Here is a 15,084-nt window from a genome sequence, read left to right on the forward strand (position 1 = left end):
ATAATAGGAAAAACTTTTACTGAGAATTGGTATACATTTTTTTTGCTAGTTGGTTTACGTTGCACCGACACGACGATGGGACAGGGAAGGGCTAGGAGTGGGAAGGAAGCTGCCATGGCCTTAATTAAGGTACAGCCCCAGCATTTGCCTGGTGTGAAAACGGGAAACCATGGAAAACCATCTTCAGGGCTGCCGACAGTGGGGTTTGAACCCATTATCTGGTATAAATTGAGAGAGTATTTAATTTTTTTTCCTAGAGAGTTGCAAATCAGACAAAAAGTGGGTGGCACCCTTGGCTAGTACCTAACAAATACGCGTGGTACTGTGAGGGTTAAGATAGACGCCTGGGATTTGTCCGGTGTGAAACATGGAATACTATCTACAGGGCTGCCAACTGGTTTCGAACCCACCATCTCTCGAATGATCCGCGTCATAACTGAGGATCATCCTGAGATGTTACCCAATATTGAAGAAATGTTTACTGTGGTATTTTAATCCAACTCTGTCCATTTATGTATTTGTAAAGTATATGATCAAAAGACTTCTCCCCACCATAAAATGATTATAATCCGATTGGCTACGTGTATCTGTGGTGACCAGGAAACTCCACATACATTATGACACCTGGATAACAAAATAAACAGACTAGTAATTTACATCATATTCTATGATATCAGGGAGTGGTGTCATAAATATATTAACGTTTCAACTACCCTTCGGTACCCCTTGTCCAGACCAAATGATGTGGTGGGTTACTGTGCTTTTGTAGCAGGAAGACAACTTTGTGTAGGTCTGCCTGATGTTTCCAGGATCAGTGCAGTATGACCCAATGTGGCCATTCTTCAGTCTTTCAGTGGCCAGTAACAGTTGAGAAACTCTACTTCGTTCCTGATGATGATGATGATGATGCTTGTTGTTTAAAGGGCCCTAACATCTAGGCCATCGGCCCGTAATGGTACGAAATGAAATGAAGTGCAATGACAATTTAAAAGTACAAAATTTATCCACTGACCTAAATTCAAAACGTGATGATGAAGAATGAATAGATGAATATGAATTTAAAACAATCAGTGGATCCAATGCACAATGTCTCATCTGACCAGAAACAATATTACTGACCAAGGGACTGTTTCCAAAGCACAATCCTGAATCGATGATGCTTGTTGTCTAAAGGTCAACGGTCCCTCATAATGGCACTTGTCGCTAGTAAAGTAGAACCATTGTATTCTCAAGTTGTGTTACTAATCAAAGGTAGCGTAAACTCACGGTGTTCCAAACATTATGGTACTATTCACAAGTATTGTACGTCGTACAGGTAACGCAGACCTATCGTTTTTCTCACATAATGGCACCACTCGTAAGCAACGCAAACCCATGGTGCACCTCACATAGGTGTACTAATCACAGGTACTGTAAACGCACAGTGAATCACTCTCTGTTGCTACTAATCACAAACCTATTGTGTACCTAACATAGTGATACTACCCGCAAGTAAAGCCAACACATGGTGTTCCCTGCGTGATGGTACTAATCACAAGTAGTCTCATGGTTCTTAACCCTCCAAGTGACACGAGTCGTTAATAATGACTCATTTATGCCTTTGTGAAATGATAAAGTCGGTATTAACGACTCTTTTTTTTTTTTTTTTTAGAGCCATGTTGCGGGCAACAATTTAATGAATATTGTCAAACTTTGCGCTAATCAATAGTTCAGTTAATTGGCTATTTCGATTCATCTACCTGAATTATCGAATAGGTCTTTTGGTTAGGTACCGTCTAAAACAAATCTTAGCGTCAGTCGCTCGAAGTGCCGCACCGCGTGGCAGTGTTCTATTATTGTTCTACTTGATTGGTTAGTGTTTCAATAAACTAAAATATGCGATCCATGTTGTTCTGACGATATTCAGGATATGTTGAAAGAAGATTATGAAAATTATGTTTTCAGTGATGACAGTGATTTGCCCGGTGACGAAATACCAAAAGCAGTTTCTTTGAGTGGTGGCTCGTCAGGAAACGAGGATGACAAAAAGAAAGCAAAGCGAATTCTGGTCCCCTAAGTGTAACTGTGGCGTTCATCCTACTTGCTACCATAAGTTGAAACACTTCCACAGGCCCATAGTAAAAGGGAGGAAAAGAAAAACTCTTGCAAGTGACTCGAAGTAAAGAATTATGCCCGAAGATGAGATGTACATTATTTTGGTTTTTCGTACATAACTTTCTGTTCTTTAGTTTTACGGTAAATATGTACTCTTAAGTCTTTTGTTGCTAACAAAATTGTGAAAATTTTATACATTTACCTTTTGTTTCGGTCTTTTATAGTGTTGAAGCTACGTACAGTGAAAAGTGAAAAATTGTAATTCACCACCCTCAATAAAATGGAATCAATGTCTGTACCCAATATTATTACATAATCACATTCCCTAGTTTATACTGAACAGAAGGATATGTAATATGATATATTTTACTGTCATTTTGTATTTTTTACGAATTTTTAAAACAAAATTGTTCTAAGACATTACAGTCGCTTATCACTTAAGAGGTTTTTACGTATCACTTGGAGACTTAATCAATCATCCCTTGGTCCCCCCTTGTAGTCGCCTCTTACGACAGGCAGGGAATACCGTGGGTTCTTGAGACTGTGCAATAAATAAGGAAAATTCTACACTTGAATCTCATCACTGGAATTTTAAAAGAATTGTTGGACCAGCAGTCTATCGCAGGAGTGATCATGTTAAGCAGAGACATTTAGAGAACGACTGTGACATTTGCTAGTCACATAACCAAGTGCACCATCTGCGAGACGCCGGCATTGCTTCAAAAGCTCAGGCAGTGGGTCGAGTAAATACTTAAATGACCACAATTATCGCACAGACCAAACTAATGCACAATATAAATGGAAAAATTGTAGAGAACATGCTGCTGTTGAAAATAAGAGAACATGAGTGGTGTGATTATAGAGATTTTCAATAATAGAGTGAATTCCAATAACACTTATTGCTCCTTGTGCATTGTGTAGTTCTAATCTTCAAAATTAATTGGAACATTTTGAAGAAGAAGAATTTGAAGGGGTTAGCGGTGCTTGCGAAGTAAACTGACGTGACAAAATACTCACCAACTTGTTGAGATCCCCTGCATTAGCTTGTAAATCCATGAAGAGATTCTTCAATTCAGACTGGTACAATCTCGCCAACACAACCTCCAGCATCCTCACCATCGCTTGTTTCTGTTTTGATGCTTGCTTAAACAGCCTAATCTCGTACATTGTGTACATTTTCACTACAGTATAATATCATGTACCAGCCCTGACATCTCCTTCGGTATTTGCTGGAAGGAACGAGTAAGTCAGGCCGGAAACCTCCCAGCCGCCCTGTTTTATTGTTCCCATCTGCTTTCTCCGCAGACCTTCTGGAAAGCCGAACGAGAATATTCCCTTTCCAGCAGAGCCCCAAAGATTCTAGTACTCAATAACCAGTGATATAAAAGGAGGCTACCCACAAACAAATCTGCAATCAGTAGAGTGTGTTGGACAGCAGTTGTCTTGGGAGTGTACCGTCAGAGTATCGTGTTGGAATACTGCGGAGGTACTACCATGGACTGTAGACCGATGTGAAGTCAGTGTCAACTCCAATAAATACACATTTGATATTTAAAATCAGCCTTGTCAATACTTAAGAGTTATTTAATTAATTATTTGTTATCACTTCGTACACTGCTACATGTTTTGAGGACCTTACTGTTCTCTTCCTCAGCTTTTTCTTTTCACACTACCAATTATATCTTGGACCTCTTTACTTATTATTAAACACCAAACACCAAAGTTCTGAACATCTCTAAATTGAAATCTAATGTGTTTTAATAAAATACATCATGTCATAAAATAACACTAAAAATACACTATTCTGTTCACAATCTTCTTAAAATGTCATCCTTGTCTATTACCTAAAAATGCCGTAAGGTTTTAAATAGAATAGTGTAGTTTTAGTGTTCTTCTATGACATTTATGATATATTTTTTTATGACACACATTAGATTTCAATTCAGAGATGTTTAGGACTTTGGTGTTTAATAATAAGTACAGAGGTCCAAGAGATAATTGGTACAGTGGAAAAACTGCTGATGAAGAGGACAGTAAGGTCCTCAAAACTTGTACGGTGTATGAGGTGATAAAAATAATTAAATAACCAAGTACTGACAGGGTTGATTTTAAATATCAAATGTGTATTTATTGAAGTAGAGGTTGTAGTCAATATGGACCATTATAAAATCAAACCACAATGGTGAAGTTAATAAACTCGTGATGTGATAGCGATGGTGATTTTTGTTTTAAGAGGAAGTACAGCTAGGTAATCATCCTCTCTGAATAAATTAGTGGAAAAGAAATTTAAAATAAAACAAAATTATTTATTCAACAAAGGAATTTGGATACGCAGTACAAAATAAAACAAAAAAAATTATTAAATTAGGCCGATAAATTATTAACGAATCAAAAGGGAACGTGTGTTCGAGTAACAGAATACTTGTAATTTACATACCCTTCATTAATCCACTGTCGCACATAAACCGGCTAGTATGCGTTCGAGCATTTCCTGCAGGCCGAGGCTCCGTCTTAGGCCAGAGAGATCGGCGCACTCTGTGAGGATGTGGACGAGAAGAACACACTGAGGGGGTCTTCCCTCTTTATGAAATAGGAGTGTGTAGATCATTCATGACCTATCCTCAGCCTACGCAATGCTATGCCCTCTCTCCCTGAAGTCCGGAATGAGGATCGCCACATGGTAGTTGTCTTCTCAATTGCTCTCAGCTCGTCGGGAATTTGGATAGCTAGCCACTCCGATTCCAAGGACGCCAAGATGGTTCAACGTAGCTGAGAACAAATATCTTTAGCAGGTTCATTGATAGGTCTTGGAAGTAAAAGTACCGCTTCCTTTGCAGCTTCATCCGCAAGTTCATTTCCCGCAATACCAACGTGGCTTGGAAGCCACGCGAAAGTGATTCTGGTGCCAGCATCCCTTAACCTGGCTAGAAGGTCATGAATCTGTTGCACCAGTGGGTGTTGCGAGAAACAGGTTTCAATAGACTGCAGAGCACTTAACGAGTCAGTACACATAAGTGCAAACTGCAGAGCTTCTAAGATGGCGTAAAGCTAACTCTGTTTGTCAGTAGAGGTGAAGCGGTGTTAATGTCGTCGGTGTGAGGAGTATTGTAGTGCTGGTTAGCACTGATGAGTTATCAGTGTCAAGAACTTCACTGTGGGGACCAGTCATGTTGACTGTGAGTTACCGGAGTCGTCGTTTGTCGTGATTGTTAACAGATTGTGTGTGATCAGGATTATAGCCCCTCCAGGTATTACCAATGAACTGGGCTGCCTGCTGCGAGGACAAAGACTTTGTAAATAGCCACTAACTAGGAACTGTTGTAATTCATTCTCAGATATAATTGTGTGTGTACTAAATTAGATCCATAAAACAGACCCTGTTTTATTCATAACAATACATTTGTGTGGTGACACTTCTGATGGAATGCTGTGAGGAGCAGTTAGGTAATGGAGAGGAAAATGAAAAAATAAAATCTAAAATATTTCAAGTTTTTATTATGATTTATCTATAGAGAGCCAACAAGGCAATTTGCAGTAACAAAATACAGTATAAGACCTATCTTACATAAACTAGTGAGATCAATTTGGTTTCTATCTAAAATATACATTCAAATAATAGAAGGCTTTATCGGAGGTTTCTTTCGTTATGTACAAGAAAATCAAAATTTGTACTTTTTGACATATTAGCACTTCCCTAACATTAAAAACTTTCTATCACCAAGGTCACTGTGTCGGAAGACAAATGTCATATCGACAGGCACAGGAGGAAAACGATGAGCTGCTGAAAGGTTTCAAGTTAAGTCTTGAACAAAATTCCTTAAGATCAAGTTACTTGGCGAGTATTGCTCCTCAGAGTAAGGACTGCCTATCTTCATTTCAGTCCCTCAATCCTAGGTACAAGCCCCAACACCGAAAAGGTTAAATTCTCAAAATGTTGTCAAATGGTCAAAAAGAAATTGTAAATGATATACATCAGGGGTTTCCAACAGCAGCCTGCAAGGCCTTTTCTTTTGGCCTCAGAAGTCACTTTATAATATTTACCATTTTCTTAAATTAAATTAAAATATATATCTTTGTTGAAGAGAGGCAAGTTCCGGTTTGAGGCTGTGGAGAAAGAAATATCACAGGCCAACTCCTGATTTATTTCACAGTCAGAAATGAAACTATGCTTTTGGAATACTTCATATCATTGCATTATCCCCATTTCGGTCTGCTCCTTCGCTAGGTGGAATGAATTCCTCCACTGCTGCAGTGGAATTCACTTTCACTGTTTAGGTTTATATTTTTTATGCTGCATGAATCTTTTAAATTATATGTTATTTTAATGAATTAAATCTTAAGTCTTCAATTTTTAATAGAAAAGAAAATGTTTTTTCCTACCAACAGTCTACATATTCATTTTTAGAATTTGTCAAGCTAAAATAGTTACTTTCCTTTTCACTGAAATACTGTTACCAGTTTAAGAAACTGACTGTACATGATGCAGGCAAAATAAGTTACCAATAAACTTACCACATAAGGTCGTATGTATATAAAATAATAAAAATTAAATTATTTTCTGTTCATAAGTGACCACATTTTCTCATTTAAATAAAAATTCTACCAATCTGCACAGCCTACCACTCAATTGCTCTGGCCTCTTAAAGTTGAAAACCCCTAGTGTATTCCATAACAGCCATTTTAAGGGGACTTGTTCACATTCCTCCTGTGCTCGTCAATATTCCAGTAATATCATGTAAAATCTCTTACCACACAATAAACTTCATTTCACTTCATCTCGTGCAAATGCATCACAAATCTGTGATGTCACAGATGCAAGTAGAAATGTGTGAAAGGAAGTGGACACAGTGATCTGGGTAAGTCTTAGTTTCGAGGACGGAATCGTGACATGTAAAACTCGCAGTCCGAACAATACACTGCCGGTGAAATCACCTGTTTCTTGTGGCACAGGTTACAAGACGTAGGAATCCTCACGGCTGAGGTCTTTGCTTGCTCCGGAGGTTTGTACTGTATCTGCTTTGCAACGTTTCCTCCAGCCGGTCGAGGCGGAGGAGGGTGATGATACGGAGGGTACATGGGAGGAGCCTGTTGCTGCCCATTGTACATCTGCTCGTGCCCGCCAAAGGCCGGGCTCCTAGCCATCTCCTGGTGCTGCGAGGGGAGCCTCTGGTAAGGCGGGTGGCCAGGTATCGAAGGGTGATGCGTTGGGACACTAAACTGCTGCTGGTGAGGGCCGGCAGGCTGAGTTACGTGTTGCTGATAGTCTGTCATGGACTGGCTAGTGTCCTGATAAGGGTGGGCCTGTTGATGGATGAACATCGGCCTCGGTTGCTGCTGAACGTAATGCTGCATGTGAGGTGGTGCTTGCTGGTGCTGCTGTTGTTGTTGTTGTTGCTGCTGCTGCATGTGGTGGACATGTTGCTGATGATGGAAGGATGGAGGGTAGGGCTGGTGGGGGTACGCTTGTGACGTCCTCATCTGCTCGGTGTAGGACTGAGGAACCGGGTACTGGTACAACCGTGGATCTGGTGGCTGCTGGTACGGGCCGGGAGCAGTCGTCGCTCTCACCTCTTGATGGATTGGCTGCTGTTGAATCTGAGCGTTTCTAGCTTCGACGGCCGAGTACGAGTGTTGAGAGACCACCTTCTGATAAGTCTGTTGCGAAAGATGATGGTAGACCTGGGCGTCCCTCTGGACGGCAGGCGTCTCGGCCTGGTCCGGCTCTCCCGACTGCAGACTCCGCACCTCAATCTGAACGTCAGATGAATGAGGAGAATCCTGTTTATGGAATGCTGAACGTAGCACCCTCTCCAGGATAGGATTTGGAATGTAACTATCTTCTTCCTCATCTTCTGCAGTTGCGACCAGGATCACTTGGTCACAGAACGTTACGTTCTTTTTCTTCCCACTCTTTCTGCGACTATCTTTTGCATCGATCCCAAGGATTAAGTTATCAGTCTTATTAGCATCCCCTTGATTTGCAGTCATATTAGGTCCATCAACAACGTCTTGGTCACCCACCGCAAGCAGACATTCAATGGAAGACGTGCTACTATTACGCTTCTTGACAGAGAGCACACCCGTGTCGAACCCATTGTCGGAACGATTCTCACGTAAATTTGGAGGACAGTTGGATAAGAAGGTACTAGCACTATCGAAGTTAGTGGGGGCAGCTGACACTGGTTCAGCACTAGTAGAGCTTATCGACGTAGGAACTGAGAATGTCGGAGACTTTACAGGATTACCAAGAGTACTTTTAGACAGCCTTGATTCACACTCACTAGTATTTACAGGTAATTGCACTTTGGTGGGTACTGTATAAAGATGAATGTTCTCAAAGCGGGATGCTAGATCCTTGACCGACGAGGGTTTCTTATCGGCGGAGTCACCTCCACCCAATCGACTCAGATCTTGTCCCATTTTGTTCACAGAGGAGTCCGTTACACTGTTCTGCATCTTCTTTAATCTTCTCTCGGCTTGCTTCGCTTGCAACTCTTTCAGCCACTCTTCACTCGACTTCCCTGAAGACGAGCCAGAAGACTCAACTTCCACCTCTTTGTTCTCTTTAGCGAGAAGAATCTCCTGTCGCTTCATTTGCAGCTGCGCCAACAAGCTGCCAGGAGATGCCGTCTGAGCTGGAGGAGACGGTGACGGTACAGGAGGAGGAGCTTCGCCTAGCGACACAAGACGGTTTATAGCCTCCGTCGCAAGTGCGGTGTCCAGAGGAGGTGGTGGAGGAGGGAAGTCTTCGCTAGCTTGCCGCGAATGAGACACAGAGTTTAACGGGCTAGGGTAAGGTGGCAAAGGCAGCGACTGAACGAGACTTTCACTATCTTCACCATGCAGGGGCTGCTGCTGTTTAGTAACGTTGGCGTTCTGTTCATGATGCACTTCTGCGTGTGTGACTAGTTTATTGTGATGTGCGTACTGAGCTGCGAGTCTGCTATCATACAATAAACCACCGTTAGCGTATGTCACAGCTTCACCCTGTATCCTCTGCTGACAATCTTGTTCCACACTGTATGAAGGAACGAAGGGAAGAGATTGTGGCTCAAAGTCGTAGTTGTGGCCGTACGGCGAGGTGGACGACCTGGTGTTCGATGCTGGATTGTGACCCCCCTTGAGACCTTCCATAGTCGTAAGAGGCTGTCTCTGGAAGTGAGTGTATGCCGGATGGAAATGGGAGATGGAAGAACTGCTGGTGTCTGAAGGCAAAGGGTACTGAGGGCGTTCGAATGTCGTCGCGTTGGCCTGTTCCTGATTTCCATTAGTTTCAGGCGTGACCTTTGCACAGTTAGTAGTCAGTTGAGAAGTGGTACGAAGAGGGGGAGGCGGGGGTACTTTGGCAGCATGTAGAACCTTGCCGGCACTGCCATGGAAACTCTTCCTCATGAGCCGACTTCGCTCCAGATTGGGGTTTCCTCCAGCACCTGTGTACTCCAGGTGGCCTTCCGATAAATAACCGCTCAGAGTGCCCATATTAGCAGCCTTGTCAGCACCCTTAAGGCCGACGCTACTGTCGTCCTGCGACGCCTTCACTCCCGATGAGATACCTTTAGAGTCTATTGCATCCCCGCCAGTCTCTCCTTCTCTGAGGTCTGGCATGGAGCGATTCTTGCGCCGGATCAGGCCCCCCATCAGCAGTCTCCGCCTCACTTTGTGCTGCTTCTTGCCTTGCTTCGCCTCGGGAGGTGCCACCGATTTCTTGGTAGCCTCTTCAGCCTTCTTCTCCTTCTTTTCCTTTGGTAAACTGAGAGGTGCAGGATTTGACAAGAGAGAATAGTCTCGACTATTTTTGTTCCTTTCCTCACTTCTTGCTCTTTTCTCCCTAGCGTTCTTGTCGTCGTCCTTCTTACGTCCCAGTCTACCCGGAAACAGACTTCGCTTGTAATTACTGTATTCCTCGTCCTCTGCTATGTTGCTGCTGTCGCTGCTTGTGCGAGGTTTGCTGCCACGAGAACTTCCTCCAAGCTTCTTCTTAGGCAGGGTGGCGTAGATCTCGATGCTCTTGGCTGGTTTGTCGAGAGGAGCGCTACTCGGGAGCTGCGTCAGTAACTCGCGACTGTTCTGCCTCGAGTGCTGGGAAGAGGATGTCTTGTCTCGAGACCCTTGCCGGGAATGTTGACCGCTCGATTTGCTCCCTGCACTACGGGCACTGCACCCGCTGCCCTCTCGGCTGTGTCGAGCCTCCAATGGACCATCTGAAAACAAAATAATTTGTTATTAATTTGTAATAACAAGTTTTTGCAAAAGTAATAAATCAAAGTAAATTTGAGGAGATGCAGCTTGTGACTCAGGCTTCTCAAGGAGATGCTTCACTCAAGTAGTCCATTTGCAAAACCAGCTATGTGCAAGATAAGCAATTTGTGAGAAATCAGGAAAAACTAATAAAACTCAACAGAAATGTGGTAGAGGGCTGAATTTTTTAAATATAAACTATAGGTAAACATGATTGTAATATGTGTACCAAACTTCTGAAATATCTGATGAGTAAAAATAAGTTATCAATATATTTAATTTGCATATATCGGGTTTTGCAGCTGTGCTGTTCACATAGCAGGTTTTGCAACTCCAGTGGCAGCCATACTGACTGCGCTTTAGTTTGCAAAACAAGCTACAACTGTAGTGGTGGAGTTTAATCACACACTTTTGATGTACACCATGGTCATAATCTGCATCTTCATTCAAACTTTTGAGTATCAAGATTCTGTTCTGCAAAGACATCGACATAGAATTTCAAATTTGGATTACTGCATCATGCTTCCCCAAAGTAAAGGGCAAGAAGTCTCTTAACATTCTTGATCTTAGCCAATTTCACAACACCCCCCCTTGGAATATCAGGGATATGAGCAATCTTAAAATTCTTCCATTTCCCACACAAGCTTTTTACTTCACCAATGTCAAAATTTTAGAAGAGTTCTCCTTGAAGTAGGAGAGATTTATTGCTTTCGCTTCTTGTGATTGTTAATCTCTTTACTTTCTGAAATTGGAAATGCCATTGTCCAGCGTTTTTAAGAATATCATCTGAATATGTCTGACCCGTTGGCTGAACGGTCAGCGTACTGGCCTTCGGTTCAGAGGGTCCCGGGTTCGATTCCCGGCCGGGTCGGGGATTTTAACCTTAATTGTTTAATTCCAATGGCACGGGGGCTGGGTGTATGTGTTGTCTTCATCATCATTTCATCCTCATCACCACGCGCAGGTCGCCTACGGGAGTCAAATAGAAAGACCTGCACCTGGCAAGCCAAACCCTTCCTGGGATATCCCAGCACTGAAAGCCATACGACATTTCATTTTTTTCATCTGAATATGCATTCCAGTACTTAGCAGGGGCATCTTCTCCTAGACGTGTTACGATTCCGTCAGCTTGTAGGTGCATCCACACCAATGAAGTCGGAGAAACAGACAAGCGAGGGGAACAATTGCAAACAGAATTTCACAGCTGAATCTCTACACTATGCAGTACAGCTCACCTAACTATCTACAATAAAAATAAGTGTTTTACCATTATTTTCTTTGACAAAGAGGAGTGAAATGCTGTTCTTATGGAAAGAAAATAGCAGATTTTGCAACTCTACCCGAAGGACAGCCATGTTAGTTAACCCTTAGCCGCATGCAACAAAACGGAGTTTGGAAATGTCAATTTAAGCATGATGTTCCTAAATTTATGTTGAGTGGAAGTTAAGAACACAAATTTCAGATGTATGTAATTTATTCTAATGGAGTTGTCGGTTTTTAAAATTTGGGACATATTTGTTCCACTATGCAAAAAGGAAAAAATTTCATTTCTTAATATTAGGCGCTAGTAAACTTAAGAATACAGTTTCTTTCTTTTGTGTGTCACAAATCAAAAGTAAATGTTTAACTGTATGGTTGGATGTTGATAGGTTTCACACACAAAGGTCTTAGATTCGATTCCTGGCTGGGTTGAGGAATTTCACATTAGGCACCGTGGAACTTTAGAAAGCAGTTTCTTTCTTCTGCGTAACACAAATGGACATTACATGTCTTAAACAGTGTTCGTTATATCCTCTGCACAAAGTTTAGCACATTCAACACATCTTTTTATGGCATCCAATTTCATCATCTTATGTTAGGAGCGACTGCTGAAGTTGACGTACTTCTCTTCTTCTGTGAGGTCACATACATGGGACACGATCTTTCCTGCTTGAAAATTGGCCAGTCAGACTTCCGTCAGCATTTACAAAATTCCAAGTGAGTGAGACCTGAATCACCTGCATTTTGACAGAATATAGTATAGACTATATGAGCACTGTTGACTCCTATGTCCAGCGGGGGTAACACATGCGCAACTTTTTGTGATTTTTTTACATGAGATAAATTAATACAGAGCTTCTGGATGTTGCATGTGGGATCTAATCCATGAGTAGAGGCATGATTTTTTCGCATTAACGATAAACGCGACAAAAAATATTTTGAAGCGGTTTTGCGATATCTTTACGAATCATGTTTCTGGTTAAGAAAATATGGATATTATGTGCGCGAATTAAAGCGATAAGGCCATTTTAAAGCGAAATTCAATTATTTCGTGATAAGCATGATATTACAGCGAAATGTGTAGTGAATAACGAACTTGACATTTTATTCCAAGATTATGTATGAAAAGGAAAGGAAAGCGACAAAGATTCATCAACAGGAACGAAATATGTTTCATTAATGTCCTGGAAGATCTCTTTAAGACATGGCATCAAGAAAAAGGGGTTGGCTCCAGGATTCTTGCCAAACGAAATGTTTGGAATGTTGTTCTTGTGGTGGCTGGTAATCCCACCCCAGTCTGTCTCCTCTCGGCATTGTGCAATCCAGGAATCCCTACTGACGTCTACAAGCAACACAACTGACTGGTGTATGGCAATATCTATTTTGCAAAATAACGCAAAAATTAGTATCCTTTTTGTGAAATCATTCAAAAATTAATGCAAAAAAATCATGCCCCTATCCATGAGGTATTCAAAGTGACTGTTACCAGGGCACAGAAAATGAAATACCTAGAATGGCGATTTCACAAATTTTTCGTACCTGGCAAAAGAATATAAGTTGACAAGTCTATTATCGGTTTCAAAAAAATGTAAGCTTCACGACCTACAACCCTGGCAAGTGTTTGAAGTAAAGAGGTCATTGTGTATTTAACCTGCGCGTGCATAATTTTGTAACAATTCGTAATTCTCATAAAGTAATATCCAGAATTGTGTAAAACATTAGTTTTATATTCAGCTGAATATTCTCACAGAGGTATCATACCTATTATAAAAATACACTATAAATGTAAAAATTTGGTCAAGTTTTAAAATTACTTTTTTTTTTTTCAAAAAGTAATAAAAGATGTGTACACTTTTAAATTAATATAATGAAACTCTATTGCAATTACAGTCACACTAACATGTTCTCTATTCACCTGTGTCCTATGGAAAAAAAATAATCAAGGATTTATGTCCAAAAATGTAAGTAGGGGAATATTTTTCCTTAGTGTGTGCATTTCCATTAAAATTGTCCTGGCATTCTTAGTGCAACCACTACATTACAGTTCGGCATGAAAAAGGTTAAGATGTTCTATTAAAAGGAAATGCGACAGGGACTTATAGGTAATAATAATAATAACTTAAATGTTTCCACCTTTTCAATACAATATATTCACAAATTTACAAAATTATACGGTACTAGTTTCGACCCATCTAGGGGTCATCATCAGCCGTATTGGAGCAACAAATGATCTTTGCTCCAATACGGCTGATGATGACCCCTAGATGGGTCGAAACTAGTACCGTATAATTTTGTAAATTTGTGAATATATTGTATTGAAAAGGTGGAAACATTTAAGTTATTATTATTATTACTTATATATTGTTCAATACGGACCAAAAACATGAAATTCATAACCATCAAGGGACTTATAGGGCCACCGATATGAAAGTATCATATTCTCTGTGAGAATATGCCCAGTGTAAAGGCAAACTCACCTTCCTTGTCCACGGAGCCCCCAGCGGCCAGGAGTTGCTCCTGCTGACTCTGTATCAGTCTGCGATGTAGGCTGCGCACTCTCATCACGCACGTGTTGTGCTTCATGCGGGCGAAGGTTAGCGTCTGAGGGTTGTTGTAAGGAGCGTCCATGGCGGCGCGGGCCTTGCTCGCCGCCGCATGACACAGCACCATCGCCGTTTCCAGGTCGTGCGCCTCCTCTGTCGCCCGAGACTTGTCCAGCAGCTGGTCTGCCTCCAGACACAGCCTCTCGCAGTCGTCTCCGGAGCTCGGATACGCGCCGGGTACTCGGGCCTGGTACATGCCGGGAGGGACTCCAGCCTCCGGGATCTGAGCCAACTGGAAGGAAACACAAGAGCCAAATCATCAGAAAAATACGCCAGATGACGAGTCAAGGAGATGTTTACAATTCTGGCAATAAAACTTTCATCCCTTAAAGTCCTTACTCAAGTAGATTTTAGGCAACAATCGGGTAGGAAAGGGCCAGGACTGGCATGGAAGCGACCATGCTACAGCCCCAGCATTTGCCTGGTGTGAAGAATATCAAGTTCCTCTATATTGCCATCAGTCAAACCTCCTTGAAGACTGCAGTACATGAGACAATCTTACCAGGATCACACCTCCCTAAGTTATAAAGCAACCCGTTCCTTACTTGGTTCAGTTTTAAAGTAATGTTTGTTTCTATTTGATGGCTTCTGTCAGCACAACACAGACAATAAACTGAAGGGGGGAGTGCATTTACTACCAACAACCTAACTTTAGTAAAATCCTAATGTTCCAGCGCAGAACTATAAATGCGACTTGAAAAGAATTGCATAATCAACATACTTCATTGACATTTCCTGAAAGAGTTCTGATTTTTAAAAAGCCTACGCATTACCTGTAAATTTTTTTTTTTCAAATTTGCATGTTAAAACTTAAGGGATGTGTCATTTACTCAGGAGGGAGGGCATCAACACACAGTCATCATGTGGGAAGTGTCACGTAAGAAGATGA

At 41.5% G+C, this 15,084-nt stretch overlaps 1 protein-coding gene across 5 annotated transcripts in view; it reads right to left on the reverse strand.

Annotated features, from left to right (window-relative positions):
- Positions 1 to 5,567: 5,567 nt before the first annotated feature.
- The window catches only part of ec (echinus), a 281,434-nt gene continuing 271,917 nt past the window's right edge, over positions 5,568 to 15,084 (reverse strand). For all 5 annotated transcript variants that reach the window (XM_067154367.2, XM_068229548.1, XM_068229547.1 and 2 more), the window contains 2 exons: positions 14,070 to 14,427; positions 5,568 to 10,295 (listed from right to left, as the gene is read on the reverse strand). In XM_067154367.2, coding sequence (XP_067010468.2) covers positions 6,958 to 10,295; positions 14,070 to 14,427 — 3,696 coding nt within the window. In that variant the 3' untranslated portion in view covers positions 5,568 to 6,957. The remainder of the gene's footprint in view (positions 10,296 to 14,069; positions 14,428 to 15,084) is intronic.

The sequence above is a fragment of the Anabrus simplex genome, chromosome 10 (genome assembly GCF_040414725.1).
Source record: "Anabrus simplex isolate iqAnaSimp1 chromosome 10, ASM4041472v1, whole genome shotgun sequence".
NCBI classification, from domain to species: Eukaryota; Metazoa; Arthropoda; class Insecta; order Orthoptera; family Tettigoniidae; genus Anabrus; species Anabrus simplex.